The following is a 23844-nucleotide window of genomic DNA, read 5'->3' as shown; positions in this document are numbered from 1 at the left end:
TTGTTGTTGTGATGATAAATCACATTAGTTATTTCTTCTAATTAATTTTCTACATATAAAACTTTTCTGTTTCCCTTTTCTTCACACTTCACACCTGATGTCCCTTTATCAACCGCTTATTTGTTGTATGTTTCTATTGGCTGCATTTTCTTCACAGTCTGTGAACATAGTCATTCCAGTTGCATTTATTTGTGGTGTATAGAACATATAATATAGTCAGATGAGACCATTCCCATAAATATTTCAGTGCTGTGGTGTTCCAAGCATCGCGCTGTTCTGCTTGCAACCACCAGTTGGAGCTACCTTCTGTTCATTTTCTGTGCCAGCACTCATATCACCAACAGTAAGTCATGCAACATAATGTAGTATTACATTTATGGCTGTTATTTTACTTGATCACACTTTTTTCCATGAACATAAAATTTTACAAGATGAGCTCATTATTTAAGTGACATAAAAATGTAATACTGAGTATCCATAGTTCTTCTACCATTGTTATAGTGTATTTATAATTTTGAACATCCAACATTCAGCTGTTTTCAGAGCTTTGCTGAAAATGAAAATGAGTGTCCAGCCTGTCTGCCAGATAACAAAAAAATACTGGATATAATCAAGTCACAGGTAATCAATGCACATGCCTCTCAAAAGGAATATAATATGATTAAATACCAAATTCAATTCTACTCGTGTGTGAAATGATGTTGTTACCTTCTTCAGGAGCAGAGTCGTGACCTTCACGAAATATTCCATAGCCAGCTAGAACGTGCTGAGGATGGTTTCTCATTAGTAGCAGATTATTTTGGGCGTGGAGTATTCAATAAGCTAACTCTTATAACTGATTCTTCTGTGTCAGAAAAGCCATCACTAAGTAAGTTCCCAGTTATATAAAATATGGTTGTTTTCTAGTCAATATAATCGTGTTCTTACTGAAGATGATACAATTAGGTCAAATTACAAGAGATGAAATAGGCAGAAATGTGATGCCACAGCCAAAATTTAGTTAGTTACAGATGATACGTCGGGTTGCAGAGAAGCACAACGAAGAGACAGTTACACATTAAGCTTTCGGCCAAAGCTTTCGTCACGAGGCTCAGGCCAGACTGAAACTGCAACTTGTCAAGCAGGAGGAAGAATTCATAGTGAAGTGGGGAAGGGAGAGGGATAGCTGGGTGTGGGTGCAGGAAGAGGGAAGAGTGCTGCCTGGTGGAGCATGCAGGGACTAGATGTGGCGGACAAGGCCACTTGGTGCAGTGTTGGGAGGCTGTGATGGAGGGAGGGAGGGGAAGAAATGAAGTGCAAAGGAGAGGAGCAGAGGAAGAGAAGAGATCAGTTGGTGCACTGGCAGAGAGCAGTGCACAGTGAGGGCTGTGAGGTAGGAGGGGGGCACAAACTGTTGGCGGGGACAATAAGCTATCATAGGTTGTGGCCAGTATGATTACTGGAGCGGAGAATGTGTGTCAGGAATAACTCCCATCTGTGCAGTTCAGAAAAGCTGGTGATGGTGGGAAGGATCCAGATGGTGTTTGCAACAGCCATGGAAATGAATGCTTGTTATGTTCAGCTGCATGTTGTGCAACAGGGTAGTCCACCTTGCTCTTGGCCACAGCTTAGTGGTGGCCATTCATCCTGGTGGATATCTGGTCAGTAGGTTGGTAGCCGTACCAATATAAAAAGTTGAGGAATGATTGCAGCAAAGCTAGCACGTGACGTAGCTGCTTTCACAAGTTGGCCCGACCTCTGATGGGATAGCATAAGCCTGTGACAGCACTGGAATGAGAAGTGCTGGGTAGGTGGATTGGGCAGGTCTTGCACATAGGTCTTCCGTGGAATATGGCAAGGGGCTGGGATTGGGGGGCGGCATGGGGTGGACTACAATGATGTGAAGGTTGGGTAAGTGACAGAACACCACTTTGGGAGGAGTGGGTAGGATCTTGGGTAAATGTATCTCATATCAGAGCATGATGATAGGTAATCAAAGCCCTGAGTGTGTGGGATATATCAAGGGAATCTGCAGGCTTGGTCTGGGGATAGTGCCTATCTGTGAAAGCCTTTGTGAGACCTTCAGCATACTGGGCAAGGAAGCTGCTGTCCCTGCAGTTGTGCCATCCCCAGTTGACTAGGCTGTGTGGACACTTCAGTTTGTCTGGCCTAAGCTGCCAGAGATAGCAGTCATGTGTGAGAGATGAGCTTGTGTGTGTGTGTGTGTGTGTGTGTGTGTGTGTGTGTGTGTGTGTGTCTGTTTCTCTTTGCTGATGAGGGTGTTGGCCGAAAGCTTAATGAGTAACAGTCTTTTTATTGTGTCTGTCTTCAACTCAACATTCCATCTGTTTGGTGAGGAGCAATCTATCCTTTCCATTACTGTTAATTTTGCACCTACTGTCTTGGCCAGTTTGCTGGTGAAATACATGAAAATAACTCTTATTCCAAAATGTCCTTTGCAGTTGTTTTGGTCCGGACCATGTCTTTTCCCCAGAAAGCCATCACTTTCAGAAATCTCAAAATTATATTGTTTACATAGAGATTTTCCAGTGCTGAAACATACATTATATATATATAATACTGTCTCTTAGATTTTAATACCTTTACGCACTCATGGTTTCCAGTTTTGGATAACATGAATAATATACCTGATATTGGACATTTTTATCATACTCCTTTTTTATAATTTCACCTTTTTTTAAATTGAAACTCCGCACGTCCTCCCACCAATCACAACTTCCATTTGAATTCACACTTTCAGCATTTGGCCTTCCTGAACATCCCCTCTGACAGACACTAATATCTGCTCTAGACTCTTTATGTTTTTCCAGTAGTCTGCTGTTAACTTCTGTATTGTTGTGTGGTGGTAGAGTATCATCACTTTTAACTATTTTACCTCCCTTTTTTTCGCATCATGTCAGTATTCACAATCGCGACACTGACATTATCCACAGACAAACCACACTCTCTCATTTTCCTAATTCCTCAAGTTTACTGTTCAGCAGTATCTTCATCTGCTTTCTGACATACGGACTCAATCCTCTTTTGATACTTTGACTTTCCCTTTTAAATATTTCAGTTTCGTTTTGTAAAATTCTTATCTCATCCCTACCTTCTTGTTCCTCGACAATCTGTGTTACCACAATTACTGTACTCAGCTCAGCTGAAAAATGAACTGTTTGAGCAGTACTACATCTAAATACCGATATCTAAATGAAATATTAAGCAACCTGAATTCTGTATTTGAAACTACTTGGGCACTAGATCTAAAGACACAGGTCCCCTCAGACTCTTTGTGGAAAAAGAGTCTCACAAACATCCTGGGACTGTCAGTCACCAATTTTATCACATCGCAGTAGAAACACACACACACACACACACACACACACACACACACACACACGACTGCAATCTCAGGCAAGTGAAACTGCACTGCGAGCAGCAGCACCTGTGGTGAGTAGCAACTTTCCTTCTAATAATATTGTTACGTTCCATCCTGGAAGGTTGTATACATGGAAGAACCCTGGAGATACTAAAAGGTATCAGATAGATTATATAATGGTAAGACAGAGATTTAGGAACCAGGTTTTAAATTGTAAGACATTTCCAGGGGGCAGATGTGGACTCTGACCACAATCTATTGGTAATGACCTGTAGATTAAAACTGAAAAAACTGCAAAAAGGTGGGAATTTAAGGAGATGGGACCTGGATAAACTGAAAGAACCAGAGGTCGTACAGAGTTTCAGGGAGAGCATAAGGGAACAATTGACAGGAATGGAGGAAAGAAATACAGTAGAAGAAGAATGGGTAGCGTTGAGGGATGAAGAAGTGAAGGCAGCAGAGGATCAAGTAGGTAAAAAGGCGAGGGCTAATAGAAATCCTTGGGTAACAGAAGAAATATTGAATTTAATTGATGAAAGGAGAAAATATAAAAATGCAGCAGATGAAGCAGGCAAAAAGGAATACAAACGTCTCAAAAGTGAGATTGACAGTAAGTGCAAAATGGCTAAGCAGGGATGGCTAGAGTACAAATGTAAGGATGTAGAGGCTTATCTCACTAGTGGTAACATAGATACTGCCTACAGGAAAATTAAAGAGACCTTTGGAGAAAAGAGAACCACTTGCATGAACATAAAGAGCTCAGATGGAAACCCAGTTCTAAGCAAAGAAGGGAAAGCGGAAAGGTGGAAGGAGTATATAGAGGGTCTATACAAGGGCGATGTACTTGAGGACAATATTATGGGAATGAAAGACAATGTAGATGAAGATGAAATGGGAGATATGATACTGCGTGAAGAGTTTGACAGAGCACTGAAAGACCTGAGTCGAAACAAGGGCCCCGGAATAGACAACATTCCATTGGAACTACTGACGGCCTTGGGAGAGCCGGTCCTGACAAAACTCTACCATCTGGTGAGCAAGATGTATGAAACAGGCGAAATACCCTCAGACTTCAAGAAGAATATAATAATTCCAATCCCAAAGAAAGCAGGTGTTGACAGATGTGAAAATTACCGAACAATCAGTTTAATAAGCCACAGCTGCAAAATACTAACACGAATTCTTTACAGACGAATGGAAAAACTGGTAGAAGCCGACCTCGGGGAAGATCAGTTTGGATTCCGTAGAAATACTGGAATACGTGAGGCAATACTGACCTTATGACTTATCTTAGAAGAAAGATTAAGGAAAGGCAAACCTACGTTTCTAGCATTTGTAGACATAGAGAAAGCTTTTGACAATGTTGACTGGAATACTCTCTTTCAAATTCTAAAGGTGGCAGGGGTAAAATACAGGGAGCGAAAGGCTATTTACAATTTGTACAAAATCCAGATGGCAGTCATAAGAGTCGAGGGACATGAAAGGGAAGCAGTGGTTGGGAAGGGAGTAAGACAGGGTTGTAGCCTCTCCCTGATGTTATTCAATCTGTATATTGAGCAAGCAGTAAAGGAAACTAAAGAAAAATTTGGAGTAGGTATTAAAATCCATGGAGAAGAAATAAAAACTTTGAGGTTCGCCGATGACATTGTAATTCTGTCAGAGACAGCAGAGGACTTGGAAGAGCAGTTGAATGGAGTGGACAGTGTCTTGAAAGGAGGATATAAGATGAACATCAACAAAAGCAAAACGAGGATAATGGAATGTAGTCGAATTAAGTCGGGTGATGCTGAGGGAATTAGATTAGGAAATGAGACACTTAAAGTAGTAAAGGAGTTTTGCTATTTGGGGAGCAAAATAACTGATGATAGTCGAAGTAGAGAGGATATAAAATGTAGACTGGCAATGGCAAGGAAAACGTTTCTGAAGAAGAGAAATTTGTTTACATCGAGTATAGATTTAAGTGTCAGGAAGTCATTTCTGAAAGTATTTGTATGGAGTGTAGCCATGTATGGAAGTGAAACATGGACGATAAATAGTTTGGACAAGAAGAGAATAGAAGCTTTTGAAATGTGGTGCTACAGAAGAATGCTGAAGATTAGATGGGTAGATCACATAACTAAGTAGGAAATATTGAATAGGATTGGGGAGAAGAGAAGTTTGTGGCACAACTTGCTTAGAAGAAGGGATCAGTTGGTAGGACATGTTCTGAGGCATCAAGGGATCACCAATTTAGTATTGGAGAGCAGCGTAGAGGGTAAAAATCGTAGAGGGAGACCAAGAGATGAATACACTAAGCAGATTCAGAAGGATGTAGGTTGCAGTAGGTACTAGGAGATGAAGAAGCTTGCACAGGATAGAGTAGCATGGAGAGCTGCATCAGACCAGTCTCAGGACTGAAGACCACAACAACAACAACCATCCTGGATTTTCGATTGTTTGATTTCTGCTAAACATCTTTGTCTCTACATGTTTAACAAGTAAATCGTACATTTTATTACATACATTTTGCTGTCTTACACAAACAGCATTATTACTTTTTTTTTATTTTTTCTTTACTTATTCATGAGAGTCTCTTGCTGTCAAACACATTCACATTCATAGAAATCTTACTTCTCCGTGCTTTTATTTCAAAAAAATCCATTCTTCATTGCTCCATGGAATTCTTTTCAAAATATTTAATATTCATTCTCTCTGTCTGCTGCATTCCCCTCTCTTAATTACTCTAGTAACTGTTTGCTATACTCTGCTTTGCTGTGGTGCTCATAGATCATGCCATTTTGGCAGCAATATTTTACACTGGTGACTCTGTGGTAAAAATAAATAAATAAATAAAAAAGCTTTAGAATCTTGAATGCATCCTGACACATTTGTCACTCATTTCCCGAGGGCGGGGGGGAACGAAAATTTTTGTACAATATTAACTGTCAGGGCAAAGTTTTACCTAACAACAGAGTACTGGACACTTTATAAAACCACTTGAAGTTAAAACAACCCACATGCTATACTGCACTCAGTGCTACACAACACAGCCCAGTCAACGAAGAGGGGAAAAAATTCATGTAGTTGCAGATTTTTGCACAGTGGTAAGGAGGAGTGTAATGAATAACATACTAAAAACCCTGATTGGTGGTTTGTGATTGTGTTGGTGGGGTGGCATTTAAAGGTCAGTTCTTATGTTTTTCAGCAATAACTTAGAAACTGCAGCTTCTAGATGAAAATGTCTGGCAGTACAAAATTAAAATACATTAAATTTCCTACAATAAAGATTCTGTTCACATTTTCTCTAGGACTAGTAGTTTCCACATTGCAGAGGTTGGAAAAATCATGGTTTATTAAAAATATTGTTGTAATGGTATGAAACAAATGTAGCTCGCCTTATGAGCCACTGGCGATGTAGTGCATTGACACTCCCGGGACGGAGATGCTTATTTTCCACAAAGTGTGTCAACACTACATTGAATACAGATATGAGTTGCTAATAATACAAATGCAAGAAAAGCTTATGGACAGATTGTATGTAAATTTCTGCGTACTGTTGTACACTGCTAGAGGGGAAATTGATACTTAGTCACCCTGTACAGCAGTTGTTGGGTTCTTCCAGGAGAGTCAATATCTTTCACCCCGAATAATGCTCCCTTTTCTGCTTACAGACAGACTATACCTCCCCAGCATTTTGTGTTCATTTCTCTTACATATGTAGACAATATCACAAAGCTTGTGTTCATATAGTGGAGATATTTCCAGTTTATTGGGTGGTTACTTATTTGCGGTTGTTAGGTGAGTTTTTATGTAAAATATGTTCCTATAAACAGTGGCAGAGAAGTGCCTAATTTGTAGGTGTGATGTTGTCAGTGACCTTTGCAGTGTTGATGGGAAAGGGATTAGGCTGGTAACTGTAGGATCTTGCCGCTGTCAGTCATTGACAGGATATTGTAAAGCTGTGGAAATCTGTTGTAGTCACTTGGTGGTGAAATACTGAATGACCAGAAAGTTGCATCCCATCTCTCACCGTTAATTGCGCTACTGGTACACTGCATAAATCTCTTCCACTCAGGGACTGCTGACACTTAGAGAGTGAGCTTCACTGAGTAAAGTCACTTACCTCAGATCCAAAGTATATCTTGCAAGGTGGATGTCAATATGTCTGATGGAACAGGACTGATCATGTTTAAATCTAGGACAGTAATCTGCTATAATGTGTTGCTTGACTTGTATTGAAATATCTGAATTTCCTTAATTAGATAATTTACTTCTGTTACAGTGGTAGCCAATTTAAGCCTCTGGGCCTCTTCAGATGTTGGGAGAGCTGACACTGGAGTGATGCATTTGTAGCTTCAAGTTGTGAAAAGTACTCCAGCTATTGATAGTGGAGACCATGAAATCGACATTGTCAAATATAAATTGACAGCTTGTTATACTTGGGCAGTCTCTTTGGTGTTGTAGACAGTTGACAGCTCCAGCTGTCAAGTTTTGTTAGATAATAGCTCTTTTAATAACTGCAAATAAGTATTCAGTAAACTGAAAGTAACTTCACTATGTACGTATGAGCTCAGTGAAGTTATTTTGTCTACTCATATGAGATAAGTGGACAGGAAATGTTGGGGAGGTATAGTCTGTCTGTAAACCAAAAAGTGAGCTACACCTGAGTTGGGAGAAGTCGTCTTTCCTGGAAGAATGCTACAATTGCCGTACAGCATGACTGAATTAATTATTAAGAATCACTTTCCCCTGTAGCATTGTAAACAGTCTGCAGAGATTTACATAGATTCTGTTCATATGCATTTCTGCTGTTAGTACTATTAGTATTCCATGTAGTGTTAACCCACTTTGTGGAAAATAACCCCCACCCCCACCCCGGGCGTTTCTGCACACTGCATCACGTGCAATTCAGCCGGCCATGGTGGCCGAGCGGTTCTAGGCGCTTCAGTCCATAACCGCACGACTGCTACGGTCGCAGGTTTGAATCCTGCCTCGGGAATGGCTTTGTGTGATGTCCTTAGGTTAGTTAGGTTTAAGAAGTTCTAAGTTCTAGGGGACTGATGACCTCAGATGTTAAGTCCTGTAGTACTCAGAGCCATTTGAACCATTTTGAACCTGCGATTCGTAAGGCGAACAGTGGAAGAGTCAGTATAACTTTGTGAAATACCCTCTAGTTGCTTTTTGTGATGTAGTGAGCTAGACAGACTAAGTGCCTACTCGCTCTTCATTCTGCACACCTATGAAGGAGGGCAGTGCGTGACCACAGTCCAGTGAGCTACCTTCCCTCATGCTTCTAGCCTCCATCCCTGCCTTCGCCCATTATTACACGCACCCGGAACACAATTTATCACTTAAGACAGTTGTTCTGCACTTGTGTGTGGATCAGTTTTTTTCTTTATTGGGTCATTAATCTTGTGACTGGTTTGATGCACCCCGCCATGAATTCCTCTCCTATGCAAGCCTCTTCATCTCAGAGTAGCACTTGCAATCTATATCCTCAATTATTTGCCGGATGTTTTCCAATCTACATCTTCCTCTACAATTTTTGCACTCTACACCTCCCTCTAGCGCCATGGAACCCATTCCCTGATGTCTCAACGGATGTCATACTGTCCCTTCTCCTTGTCAGCGTTTTCCATATATTCCTTTCCTCTCCGATTCTGCGCAGAACCTCCTCATTCCTTACCTTATTATTCTACCTAAGTTTCAATATTGGTCTGTTGTGCCACATCTCAGATGCTTAGATTCTCTTCTGTTCTAGTTTTCCCACAGTCCATGTTTCACTACCATAGAATTCTGTGCTTCAGGCGTACATTCCCAGAAATTTCTTCCTCAAATTAAGACCTTTGTTTGAAACTAGTAGACTTCTCTTGACCAGGAATACACTTTCTGTCAGTGCTGGTCTGTTTTTGATGATGCCCTCCTTGCTTTGTCTGTCATTGGTTATTTTGCTGCCTAGGTAACAGAATTCCTTAGCTACATCTGCTCTATGACCATCAGTCCTGATGTTAAGTTCCTCGCTGTTCTCATTTCTGCTACTTCTCATTATTTTTATCTTTCTCCGATTTACTTCCAGTCCATATTCTGTACTAATTAGATTGTTCACTCCATTTAGCAGATCATCATGTAATTCTTCTTCATTTTCACTCTGGATAGCAATGTCATCAGCAAATCATATCATTGATATCCTTTCACTTTGAATTTTAATTCCACTCCTGAACCTTTCTTTTATTTCCATCATTGCTTCTTTGATGTACAGATTGAACAGAAGGGGGGGGGGGGGGGAGGGAAAAGACTACATCCCTGCCTTACACCCTTTTTAATCCAAGTCCATCGTTCTTGGTCAAATATTCTTATTATTCCCTGTTGCCTCTTGCACTTATTGCATACTACCCTTGTCTCCTTATAGCTTACACCTATATTTATCAGAATTCCGAATATCTTGCACCATTTTACATCGTTGAACACTGTTTCCAGGTCAACAAATCCTTTGAACATGTCTTGATTTTTCTTTAGTCTTGCTCCCATTGTCAACCGCAATGTCAGAATTGCTTCTCTGGTGCCTTCACCTTTTCTAAAGCCAAACTGATCGTCATCTAACACATCCTCAGTTTTCTTTTCCATTCTTCTGTATATTATTCTTGTCAGCAACTTGGATACGTGAGCTGTTAGGCTGATAGTATGATAATTCTCACACTTGTCAGCTCTTGCAGTTTTCAGAATTGTGTGGATGATATTTTTGCGAAAGTCAGATGGTATGTTGCCAGACTCAAACATTCTACACACCAGTGAGAATAGTCATTTCGTTGCCACAACTCCCAACGATTTTAGAAATTCTGATGGAATGTTATCTATCCCTTCTGCCTTATTTGATCTTAACTCTCCGAAGCTCTCGTAAATTCTAATTCTAATATTGGATCCCCTGTTTCTTCTAAATCAACTCCTGTTTCTTCTTCTTCTATCACATCAGATGAATCGTCCCCCTCATAGAGGCCTTCAATGTACTCTTTCCACTCTCTCCTCTCCATTTAACAATGGAATTCCTATTGCACTCTTAATGTTACTGCCTTCGCTTTTAATCTCATCAAAGGTTGTTTTGACTTTCCTGTATGCTGAGTCAGTCCTTCGGACAATCATTTCTTTTCAGTATCTTCACATCTTTGATGCAGCCATTTTGGCTTAGCTTCCCTGCACTTCCTATTTGTTTCATTCCTCAGTGACTTGTATTTCTGTATTCCTGAATTTTCCTAAACATTTAGCACTTCATTCTTTCTTCAATCAGCTGAAGTATTTCTTCTGTTACCCAAGGTTTCTTCACAGTTACCGTCTTTGTATCTGTATTTTTCTTTCCATTTTCTGTGATTGCCTTTTTTAGAGATGTCCATTCCTCTTCAACTGTACCGCCTGCTGAGCTATTCCTTATTGCTGTATCTATAGCCTCCTTCATCACCACTACATTGCGATCTGAGTCTATATCTGCTCCTGGGTACGCCTTACAATCCAGTATTTGGTTTCGGAATCTAACTGAAATCTTCCTGTATCACCAGTCTTTTCCAAGTATACCTCCCCCTCTTGTAATTTTTGAACAGAGTATTCGCTATTACTAGACAAAATTTATTACAGAACTCAATTAGTCTTTTCCCCTCTCATTCCTTGTCCCAAGCCCATATTCTCCTGTAACCTTTCCATTTACTCCTCCCCCTACAACTGCATTCCAGTCCCCCATGACTGTTAGATTTTCATCTCCCTTTACCTACTGTGTTACCCTTTCAACATCCTCATATACTTTCTCTCTCTCTTCATCTTCACCTTGCGATGTCAGCATGTGTATCTGAATTAACATTATCGGTGATGGTTTGCTGTCGACTCTGATAAAAACAGCCCTACAACTAGACATTCTCAGCCCTACCTTCCTATTCATAATGAATCTTATTCCTGTTTTACCATTTTCTGCTGCTGTTGACCCTATACTCATCTGACCAGAAATCCTTGTCTTCTTTCCATTTCACTTCACTGACCCCTATTATATCTAGATTGAGCACATTCAAGCTTCTGACATCCATGCCCCAACTTGTAGAATGTTATCCTTTCATTGGTTAGTCAATCTTTTTCTCATGTTACCATGAGAAAAAGACCCCCATGGCAGTCCCCCCTGGAGATCCAAATTGGGGACTGTTCTGGAATATTTTGCCAGTGGGGACATAATCATACACTTCAATTACAGGCCGCATGGCATGTGGATACACATTATGTGTCTTTAATGCAATGATTTCCATTGCATTCTGCATCCTCATTCCATTGACCATTGCTGATGTGCCTTTAGGGTCAGTTTCCCACCTCAAGGACAAGAGAGCGCCCTGAAACTCTGTCTGCTCCTCTGCCCTCTTTGACAAGTTCATTGGCAGAATGAGGGTGACATCTTATGCTGAAAGTCTTAGACTGCCAATCAAAATTTAAGCTGTGATGGATTTTGAACCTGAGACTGAGGACCTTTTGATTACTAATCAAAGACACTACCCCTAGACCATGGGTGTTATAGATGTGATATACACATTTAATATTTGTTCTTAACCCACATTATTTAACTGTATACATAAATTCTGTTCCATTAAAGCAATATTTTCAATAATCTGCGATTCCTCTGCGCCCTGCAACAAGCAAACTATTAGTCCTGCAGAAAAAGTGAATAGGACGTTTTTAATGGAATTTCATGTAGTTCAATATTGTCCTCTGAAACATTTCCACTAGAAGCTGCGGTTTTCAAGTTATTCAAGGAAAACAAATAAATGCCACCCCAAACACAGGCTCACATGACCAATCAGAATATTTAGTATGTTGTTCATTACACTCCTCCCTATCACTATACAAAAATTTGTCTCCACATGATTTTTCCCCATTTTTTCCTTTGCCAGCTAGACTAATGCACAGTTGACAGACATGCTACACACATGGTTCACAGAGACAATTGACATACATTTGAATGCTTTAATTAAGCACAAAATGTTACTTTTCTTTAACAAAGATAATAATTATGCTGTTTTTCCTTGCTTTGGGTATTTTATCGGTTTGCCAGCGGGGATTCATTGCATGTAGAAGCCCTCAGTGTAGTGTCATACCTTCACATTTTAAGAATTCAGTACTTTTTTTATATGTTCCAGTTGCCAGATAATTTAAACAATTATGAGCAAAAAAGTTTCATTTACCATGAAGATGTATCACTGTGGGTGTTATGATCATTGTTAGTCAAACAGATTTGCTCATTGTTAAATTTGTAAAACAATGCAAACGGCTTATTGTACATTCTGTGGGTAAATAAGGTGAGCTTTCCAGTTAATGGTAGTGTAAATATACTCTACTATTGACTGTACTATAGCACTGTACAAACTACTGACTTAACTGAAACCCCATCTGTCAGAGAAAAATGTACCTGATCTAGCAGGTTTGTTATTTATTTATTTTTTGTTACAAATACAACTTTGTTTCAGTATGTTTTTGATAACTGCATCATTCTTCTGCCAATACTTTTTTCTGTAATTTTTAGATCAACTAGTATGTAGTAATTCAGCTACAGGGTAGTACATTAGGGATCATAGAGAGAGTGCACAGTAGCGAGCTGCGATGTTGGTATCACAGATGACCCAGTCACTGATCACTAGCCCACCACTGCCATAACCTGTTGTTTTAGTTTGTAAATGGTGATTAATTACAGGTTTAAACAACAGGTATAAGTCTATTGAGGAGTTTTGAGAGTATATTTTGAATTGTTTTCATTGAAAAATTATGGTTTGCTGTGCCATCTCAAGTTATGCTAACCTCTGCAGGTTAGAAATTAAGTTTAATAATTTCCTGTGAATATTGGTATGAAAATAAAAAGGGATAAATGCTTATAAACATGCTAATTCATTTCCAGTTACTAATAGCTGTGTGTGATCAATACATTTTGCTCATTCAAGAGTATAAATTATATTGGAAAAGTGAACTGTTGAACTTTCTCCGAAATGCAAGTCAAAGCCTGGTGCTGTTCCAACTCTGTACCTCCCATCCTCCAAAATTGATATAGGGGGTAGGAATGAGCGTAATAATGAGTAGTAAATTCGGGTTCAAAAATGAAGTCTCAGCAAAGTAGTAGAATAGATTTTACATACCAATATATTATCAACTAATGGAACTACAAGTACGGAAAACATTAACCATGAAAACAGACAACATTGTTAATGCAACACTGCATGTTTTGCCAATAATTAGAAATTATGGAAAAAGAACCGTTTTTGAAAAGTGGTTGGGGGATCTTTTTCTGACTGGCAACAACATGTGTTTTTGAAAGGATGGTGTGCTAATTGGCCATCTGGAGATATTGCAAGGGGCGCATTTTCATGTTATATATCATATATTTGTGTTTAAATAAAGGTATAATTATTTGCTTATTTAATTACCAAATGAGTTAATAATAATACAGTATGACATGAAAAATCCCAGTTGCATTCACAATTGTCTACGAGTTACATGTACGCACAGTTGGGCTATTAGCTTCTGTGTGGTGTGTTGACATGAGAGAGTCAGCGATGACATCACTGCTCATAGCACATCTGTACATTACACCTAACATATTTTCTAGTAACCTCAGGTAAATATATGTTTTGTGTATTGCATTATTCCCATCTAGTCTTATCTAAAACCCATGGAAACATTACTTATAACTCAACCTGCAGATCTTCTACATGTGTGTCCAGTTGTTCGTATGAGGGTTCATTAAAATTAAGGTATTATTATTATTATTATTATTATTATTATTATTTACTTGTTCCTCATTTCAGAGCCATCTGCTATCACGCAGCCTGAGACAACATTGGCATCAGGGACATATAGCACTGTTCCAGAAGGAAGATTAAGATTGCATGAAGGGAAACCATCCAAAACATTTGGTGAGAGACACTTTGCTCATATTCAAATGTACAATGTACATTCTCTTTTGCGGTATGCTCTTTTCTTTTTCAGTGTTCTCATTTACAATAGATCATCCCTCATTCACCTAACAAACTTTACCCTAACACATTACTATTTCTCCTTTGAAGGAAAGGAATATTACAAACAAACCTGCAGCACAGCCATTGGACCTGTATATCACCATACCATGCCAATCTGTTTACGAGCTATCTAGAGAAAACCTTCCTAGCTTCCCAAACCCCTGGTCTGGTTCATTGATGACATCTTCATGGTATGGACACCCTATCATTCCTTCACAACCCCAACACCTTCTCTCCCATCTGCTTCACCTGGTCTTCCTCAACTCAGTGTGCCATCTTCCTGGGTGTTGACACCCGCCTCTCTAATGGCTCCATCCACACCTCTGTCCACATATAACCCACCAACCACCAGTGGTACCTGCTTTTTGATAGCTGCCATCCCTTCCACGCCGAAACATCCCTCCCATACAGCAGTGCCACCCAGGGTTGATGTGTCTGCAGTGACAAAAACTCCATTGCCAGTATACTGAAGGTCTTACCAGGGCCTTCACAGACATGCACTATCCCCTATATCTATAACAGAAACAGATTTCCCATGCTATTTCCCCACACCCCATCAATCCTCCCGCCACCACCAAGGTCCCACTACAGAAGAGTGCCCCCTTCGTCACTCAGTTCCACCCCAGACTGGAACAACTGTCCACAACTTTTGTCAGAGCTTTGATTATCCATCATCATGACCTAAAATGAGGGAGATTCTACCCAAGATCCTACCCGCCTCCCCTATAGTGGTGTTCCATTGTCCAGTCCACCCTCCACAACATCCTTGTCCATACCTTGTGCCACTCCCAGGCCCCTGCTACAGAAATCTTGTTCCTGTGGAAGACCCTGGTGCAACACCTGCCCAATCCTCCCACTAGCACTTCCTATTACAGTCCTGTCACAGGCTTATCTTACCCGTCAAAGGCTGGGCCATCTGTGAAAGCAGCCATGTTGTATATCAGATACTATGCAACCATTTCACAGCCTTTTATAGTGGTATGATTACCAATCAGTAGTCCACCAGGATGAATGGCCACTGTCAAACTGTGGACAAGAGCTGAACATAATGCTGGCTGCTTCACAAGCCAGGCCATCTTGATCCCCCCCTCGACCACCAACTTTTCTGAACTGCACAGATGGGAGCTATCCTCATAACATATTATCTGCTCCTGAATATATTCAGCATCTGCCTGTCATAACTTGCTGTCCCCACACTCTCCACCCAACAGTTTTGACCCCCTCGTTCTATCATCTCCTCCGTTTTCAAATTCTCTCACCCTCTGCCAGTGTACTCACCCGTCCTATTCCCTTCCCCGCTCCTCTCCGTTTCTGCTTCCTGTTTTTCCCACCACATCCCAATACTGTGCCTGGCAGTCTCTAGTCCCTGCATGCCCTGCTAGACAGTTCTCTTCTATCTTCCCATCTGTATGCTGTTATCCCTTCCCTGCCCCACTCCAGATTGCAATTCACCTGACAGTCTCATTCTAGTCAGAGCTACTGGTGGTAGGGTTGTGTGTGCATGAGTTGTGCTTGCTTGTGCGAATGTGTATGTGTTTTCCTTGCTGATGGAGGCTTTGGCCGAAGCTATAATGTGGAACACACTTGCTGTTTTGCCTATCTGCAACTCAACATGTCATCTTTACAGTGACTAGCAATCCATCCTTTTCCTAATATTGTTGATATTCTAATCTGATGTGTCCATTGTTTAAATGTAAGTTAATGTAGATTAGTAGAGGATAGACATCTAGAATAAAGTAACCCTTCATCATTTTTGTTAGTTTTTTCCAGTGATTGAATTTCGATTAATCGTATAGTTTCACATATTCACCTGCTTTGATCTAGATCCAGGCCTCTAATCTCTGCAAATGTTCTGTAGAATTCAAGACACAGATTAAGAAAAACTATCTCATACCAAGTAATTAAGCACTAAATTGTCCCTCAGGTGACATGTGAAAGGTCAGTTATAGTTATTAGCTGTTGAGCAATGGGAACAGTTGCTTATTTTGGCCCAGCTTTCCAAATTATCAGGTACGTCTTATATTGTCATAATTGTTTTCGTTTTTCAGTAGTAAGATAAGTAACAGGCTATGTCAAAGATCAGATGTGCATAAAATTTTAAATGGTCCAGATCAAACACTTATTGTATGAATTTGATGTTACATTGAAGTGTCTTACAAGGATACTGTATAATTCCAGTCAGCACATTCTTTCAGAAGACTCAGTTGACATTCATGATTCAGTGCGAATTTAAACAAACCTATTAATTACAAACAGTATGAAATGCTGAAGTCTCTGTTAATTATGTGGAAAATTGACTTTTTTTATTTAGATCAGTCACTCTCATTGTTTTCTTATAATAATACAAATAACTCGCATGAATAAGAAAATAACTGCTTGTAAGTAGCTTTAAAAGTCATGTTGTAATATATTGATATCACTGATTTAATTTGGCAAAAATAATTGTGTTTCAGTTAATGGGCTCTCTAATGTGATCCCAGAGGGAAGGATGCGGTTGGATGAAAGTAAACGTTCTGATAAGCAGTACAGTTCTTCATTAGAAGCAAACCTTACACAGCCTGCTGACAGAACACCACCCTACAGACGTTCACCTGTTCCAGGATCACCAGCAATGGCTAGCCACAGTCTAAAATCTACACCACGACATTCACCATCTGCTAGAGCAACACCACCTTTAAAAGAAACAATGCAGTCACAAACACCAAGGAACCCATTTGATGAACCTCCTTCTGATGTTTCGAAGAACCCATTTGATAATGAAGATGATGAAGAGTATGATGCAAGTAAAAATCCTTTTGTTGGGAATGATCCCACAAATCCTTTCCTTGGAAGTGATGATGATGCAGTTCTAGAAGATGATGACTATGATAAAAATCTGAACCCATTTGCTACTTGAAGAATTCTTTGTCTGTTTAGAGTTACAGTTCAACTGATGTGCAATGCTCTTTTCTGAAGATCGCTCCAGAATGAGAAACTGGATTCTTACTGTGTCATTAATATTATGAATAAATTACAGCCACAGTAGTTTCATTGTTAATTGTGCTACCAATTAGTTGCACATGAAATGTGTTTTTTCTTGACTCTCATCCTGGCTGTGGAACATTTTATACAATTTTTCAGTTCCTTTTCATTAAAGTGAAGTGATAATTTGTATGCTGCTTTCAGGAGGCAACATTATCTCAATTACAGTAAAAGTTATAATTTGAACAAATGCCACAAAAATGTGCAGAACATTAGTAGGAAGAATACAATTAAAAATCAAGAGTGGATAAGATTGGAAAGGAAGAAGGATTGAGATGTGTTTTGACAGTTGTAATTTCAGCCTATGTTGACACAAAACTATAACAGTTGTAATTTCAACCTATGTTGACACAAAACTATAATTTATGTTTCTTATCTTTTTTCATTACTGTCTCCATTTATCAAGAAGAAATATAATTGAGATTTTTTTGTACCAGTTGCAGTAGTTATTATTTTTGATTTTCCCTCTCTGTTCTCATACTGGCATTATAATTTCTTGAAGATTTCATCCATAGTTTCAGTTTGGAATGATCATTCCAGAGAGGAGCTATAGTCTACAAAACCCTATAGAATATTATCTTGCTTATTTCAGTGGTTTCTAAGTAAGTTTTAGAATAATGATTACTTCCATATCTAGTCTAAATGAACTCTGAGATTTTCTCAAGTAATAAGTGTCTATATCTGGCATATACCATCCTTACTTTGAGCAGTGTTATGTCGAATATGAAATATAAACATACAATTTTTTACATAATTTATAATGCTTGAGTTGGAAGTTCTCTATTTGTTTAACAATACATGGATTGTATTGCTGCAGAGATTTTTACTAAAATTTAGTAAACTATTTTCATTTGTTATTAGTGATATAGAAGTGTGTCAGTACCTATAATGAAGATGATAAAGAGGCAGATTTTTGCTTCATATTTGTCAACTGTTTCTTTTGTTCCAAAATATTTTTATTTCTTCTACAAGTTATTAATATATTTGCTGTTGGCTCAACAACTCTACAGAGTACCATCTAGTAGCTAATGAAAGTAATTAAAAGACTGCAATTTATCGTAAAGACAAAATTTCATAGTACTCAAATATCGTGGAATGTCAGATGTACCGCCATAAATGCTACATTGTCTCAGCAGATAAATTTGCTGCTAAGGCTGTAGTACCTGTGAACAGTGAGGAAAATTTGAAAGTAAAGCTTCAGAATGAAGTGGAATGACAGCAGATGTGTACATAAATCCATCACTGCAACTGGAATTGTGAAACTGTTTTGCCCATAATTTGACATAGGAATGTAATTATCAAAGCACATTAATAAAATGTGAAAATCAGTGCATAGCTGAAAAATGTTGAAATCCTCTTTTCAAATCTCACATTTCAATGAAAGTGAAGAAGAAATATGCATACAAGGTATTACTGACGTAAGACACAAAAAAAGATGAATGAAGTGCTGTCTTTGAGAAGTAAAGGTTGCTTAACCTCCTAAGAAAGTTATAAGAGGAAACAAAACTATTCAGATGTTAAGTAATGTGGGACATTTGGTCAAGGGAAAAACAGTAGGGCAGGATGATATAAATCAACGATGAGCTTTTCAGTTAGTTTTATTCAGTGTACATGTACGGCTGAAACAGAGTTCTTTAAACATTACTGATAATTCTACACAAGAAGAGACCCCTAGAAAAATATTTATAGTGCTATATTCTTGCTATCCATTTGTGATTCTTAGTAATTTCATGTCAGAGTGGGGGTGGGGCCAGTTTTACATGTTAACAAGTGTAGTTTATAAAAGAGACAGTGGTGTGATTGGGCTTCATCATTTACAGAACTGGAATCTTTAATTTAATTGGCATGTGGTGTGCATACCATGCAGTAAGTACCATGTTATATTAGTAATACATCTGATAATTAAACAAAATTTTGTTGGTACATGAAGAACATGCAGTAGTCAATAATAATGTGTTGGTTACAATGCCTTCTGAAGTGTGTAATTATTTTGAAGATTTGCATATACTTATGAGAGGATAATGTTGATGTTCCTAGAAAATTGATATTTCAATTTCTTAGTCTCTTATGTTACACATGGATCACCATACCATTCACACAAAACTAATATATGATGTAAATCACCTTCTGATATTGAAGTGCATGAACAACTTAGTGGGTTTCTAACACACGTTATCTGGAGTTGGTTGGGGGAGATTCTGTGTGAGTACCACATCCTTAATATTGCTGTTAGCGAACGTCCCTAGCAAGTGCTGTCTGTAAACCATAACCTTGTGGTGGAAGCAAGTTCCATCTAAAAGTAATGGTGCCCTCTGTATATCATGTTTCTTCCCCCTCTAATTTCCATGTGTTATTTGTTGTCACTTTAAGCTGAGGGGCATGGGTAGATACATTGTAATTAGGGTTAAGTAAGTGGCCATTTAGCATTGTACCTTTTATGCTAAGAGATCCATATACTCATTTTGTTGGAGGTCTTGGTGCAATGGAATTAAGAGAATGTATACTGAAGTTCCACGCTGCCATAATTCCACCACCTTCTGCATCATGTTCATAAGGTGAACCATGTTTTACCTTCAAATTTCAAGATTTGGTACAGTCAAAGCAGCTTGATGAAACCGACACCACACATGTTGGGCACAGACTGTATGACCATTCTGCTTTGGGATCAGGACAGAAGAAGTCACTATCCATATATGGTTAATCAGTCACTTTTGACATGTTCGGCAGTATTTTCACCACATCTCTTCACTTCATTGTGACAGTTTTCTTGAATGTATTGTTAATATTTGACATTTTGTCTCTAATAAACAAAAAAATCAATAGCAGCTTGTCACCTTGTTGGTCTTCTGATGCCTGTGCTAAAAATAATGGTTATTTATGCTGACTTGCAGTCTACTTGTTGTGATGACACTCTGCTTCCAGCTGTGTTCAGGACAACAAATATGTGGCCTAGTGGTCTAGCAGAAAGTACTTAGGAAGAACACAATAGAATTTGAAATTTGTTATGAGGCACTTTATGGAGACACAGCTTCACAGCAAATATTAAAATAAAAAATGTTTTGGGTTCACACAAGATAAATTCTTATGGTACATTATTGCAAGGGAGGGGATCTCACCTGACACAGATGAAACTGAAGCAAAAAAAGCAGAGTATTCAGTGCCCAAAAACAATGAGACTGTTGTGAGAATACCTCGGTCTGATAAATTTTTGTAAGCATTTTGTAATTGTGGTGAGCTCCTCTCTGTGAACAAACAGGAAACAAAATGTCATGGATGTGGGATGAAGAAATGGAATGGGAATTTCAGGCACCAATTGCTGTGTCAGTACTATCACACATGGGTTTGTCAAAGGAATTTTGTATGGCAACACACAGTGCAAAGACTGGACAGGACTTAGTAATTTTTGAAGATGTCAAGGAAGGTGGAAATACAATAAAGAAAACTATAGCTTCCAATAACAGGTTATTTTCAAAATGCAACAGAATTGCCCCATAACTGTGCTGGAAGTGCTCTATAATGGAACAGCATCCTTACATAGAAGTTTGTAGTCTTCAATGGCCAGTGTCATTCAGACAAAATAATTTTGAGTATGAGGCTGCGTCGTTATAAAACACTAAAGTAACTGAATTGCTAATGTTTCGACCTGTTAACAGTGGTTAACACAGTATCCTTACATGTTTGAGTGTAGTATCGTTGATGTCAGCAATGCAGTGTAGCATGCACAGCAAACAAAGAGCAGGTGGCATTTGACTGTGGGTGGACATGCAAAGTGATGGTTTTTATAATGAATATGTATTTTGTAATATTAAATTAAACAATGAAAACTCCGAGTAGGAACATCATCAATGTAGAAAAAGATAGACTGCTACTTACTCTAAAGAAGACACTTCAATTTGCAGACAGGCACAATTAAAAGACACCGACATACAGCTTTTGGCCACACCCTTGGTCAGTAAACAAAAACACACACACCACAAGTAAGCACACCTCATGCACACAACTGCCCACGACTGCCAACTCCAGTATCTCATGCCAGAATGCAACATCAAGAGGGATGCAAACAGCAATCTGGAAGGGTATGGGGAAGGGATGGTAGTGTACGGGTGAGGAGAGACTAACACTGTCTGGTGGAGTGTGCAGCGAATAGACTACTAACAGGTGTAGCATCAGGAGGTTGTGGGGCAGGGAGGTGGGGGAAAAAAGGAGAGGAGCAGTAAAATATGGGTGGTTGCATGGGCAGAGGGCTGCAAATAAAAAGAGTGGGAGCCAAGAATGGGGAAGAAATGATGAGATAGAGGGGGTGAAAACCGTTGGGTGGTGGGTGTGGGGGCAGTATGTTACCTTTGCTCGAGGCTGGGATAATTACAGAAGTGGAGAATGTGTTGTAAGAATAACTCCTATCTGCGCAGTTCAGAGAAGCTGGTGTTGGAGGGAAGGATCCAGATCAGATGGCTCAGGTAGTGAAGCAACCATTGACATCAAGTGTGTTAAGGTCAGCTGCATGTTGTGCCACAGGGTGGTCTACTTGGCTCTTGGCCACAGTTTGGCAGTGGCTGTTCATCCTGGTGGACAGTTGGTTGGTAGTCATACCGATATGAAAAGCTGTGGAGTGATTGCAGCAGAGCTGGTAAATGACATGGCTGCTTTCACAGGTGGCCCGGCCCCTAATGGGGTAGGATAAACCTGTGACAGGACTGGAATAGGATGTGTTGGGTGGGTGAAATGGTTAGATTTTGCACCTGGGTCTTCCACAGGGATATGATCCTTCTGGCAAGGGGTTGGTATTGGAAGTGGTGCAGGGATGGACTAGGATGTTGTGGAGGTTGGTTGGGCAACAGAACACCACATTAGGAGTGTGGGAAGTATCTCAGGCAGGATATCCCTCATTTCGGGGCACGATGATAGGTAATCAAAGCCCTGGCGAAGGATGTGGTTTAGTTGTTCAAGTCCTGGATGACAAAGGGGACACTCATTTGTGACTGGGTTTTGGGGGTGGTGGCAGGATTGGGGTTGTGAGGGGAAATGGCATAGGAGATCTGTGTGCTGACTAGGTCTGGGAGATAGTGCATGTATGTGAAGGCCTTGGTCAGACCCTCGGCATATTGCACAAGAGAGTTTTCATCACTGCATATATGCTGTCCCTGAACAGCCAGGCTATATGGCAGGGATTTTTTGGTGTGAAAGGGATGACAGCTTTCAAAATACAGACACTCTTGGTAGTTGGTGAGTTTAATGTGGACATAGGTTTGGTGGAGCTATTAGAGAGGAGGAGGTCAACATCTAGGAAGGTGGCATGCTGGGTTGAACAGGACCACTTGAAGCGGATGGGAGAAAAGGTGTTGAGGTTGTGAAGGAATGAAGATAGGGTGTCTTGTCCCTGGGTCCAGATCAGGAAGATATCATCAATGAACCTGAAGCAGACAAGTGGTTTGGTGTTTTGGGAGGCAAGGAAGGTCTTCCCTAGATGGCCCATAAAAAGGTTGGCATAGGAGTGTGCCATGTGGGTGCCCATTGTTGTGCCCCAGAATGGGTTACATAGCTTCCCTTCAAATGAGGTTCGGATGAAGTTAATAAGGTGTGTGAGGAATGAGGTTGTGGGTTTGGAGTCTGAAGGACATTGGGAAAAGTGGTGTACAATAGTGGTAAGATCATGAGGATGGGGGATGTTGGTGTATAGGGAGGTGGCATCAACAGTGACAAGTAGGGATCCAGGATCTAAAGGGGTAGGGATGGCTGGGAATCGGTGAAGGAAGTGGTTGGTGTCTTTGACATGGGAGGTGAGATTACGAGCAATTGGTTGGGGCTGTTGGTCAATGAGTGCCGGAATTCTTTCAGTGGGGGCACAATAATTGGCCATGAAGGGGCGTCCAGGAGTGTTGAGTTTGTGGACCTTGGAGAGCATGTAGAAGATGAGTGTGCGAGATGTCATAGGGGTGAGGAGGGAAATGGATTCAGGGAAGGTGTTCTGGAAAGGGGCTAATGCTTTAAGCAGGGATTGGAGTTTGTGTTGGACTTCTGGTAAAATTTGTATGTGGAGGAGTCAGACAATTGGCAGAGGCCTTCTGCCAGGTAGTCACTGAAATTCATAACAGCAGCTATGGAATCTTTGCCTACAGATAGGATGATTGGGTCTGGATTTGTTTTGAGGTTGTGTATGGCCATTCTTTCTTCTATTGAACGGTATGTGTTCTGAGGAATGGATCTGGAGAAGGATGGTGACGGTAAGTTGGAGGTAAAGAATTCCTGGAAGGTGATCAGTGGGTTGTTAAGTAGGAGGGGGGAAGGATCACAGTTGGATGGTGGTACGAACTGGAAGAGGCAGGGTTCAGTGTTGGAATTAGAGTGGTTTTGGTTGGAGGGATTGTCAGCAAAGAAGTGCTTCCATTTTAGGAGAAGGAGAGTAGGTCTTTGATAAGTCCAGAATGGTTAAATTTGGATGTAGGGCTAAAGGTGAGGCCT

At 39.9% G+C, this 23844-nt stretch overlaps 1 protein-coding gene across 1 annotated transcript in view; it reads left to right on the top strand.

Moving 5' to 3' along the window:
- LOC124595002 (vacuolar protein sorting-associated protein 11 homolog) overlaps positions 1 to 18729 on the top strand; it is a 178968-nt gene extending 160239 nt beyond the window's left edge. The window contains exons 17-21 of the mRNA XM_047133548.1: positions 248 to 343; positions 534 to 621; positions 718 to 868; positions 14155 to 14262; positions 16818 to 18729. Of these exons, the coding sequence (XP_046989504.1) occupies positions 248 to 343; positions 534 to 621; positions 718 to 868; positions 14155 to 14262; positions 16818 to 17260 (886 nt within the window). The 3' untranslated portion in view covers positions 17261 to 18729. The remainder of the gene's footprint in view (positions 1 to 247; positions 344 to 533; positions 622 to 717; positions 869 to 14154; positions 14263 to 16817) is intronic.
- The last annotated feature ends 5115 nt before the right edge of the window (positions 18730 to 23844 follow it).

The sequence above is a fragment of the Schistocerca americana genome, chromosome 2 (genome assembly GCF_021461395.2).
Source record: "Schistocerca americana isolate TAMUIC-IGC-003095 chromosome 2, iqSchAmer2.1, whole genome shotgun sequence".
Taxonomy (NCBI): domain Eukaryota; kingdom Metazoa; phylum Arthropoda; class Insecta; order Orthoptera; family Acrididae; genus Schistocerca; species Schistocerca americana.
The sequence above is the reverse complement of the archived record's forward strand: the minus strand, read 5'-3'. Positions and strand labels throughout refer to the sequence as shown.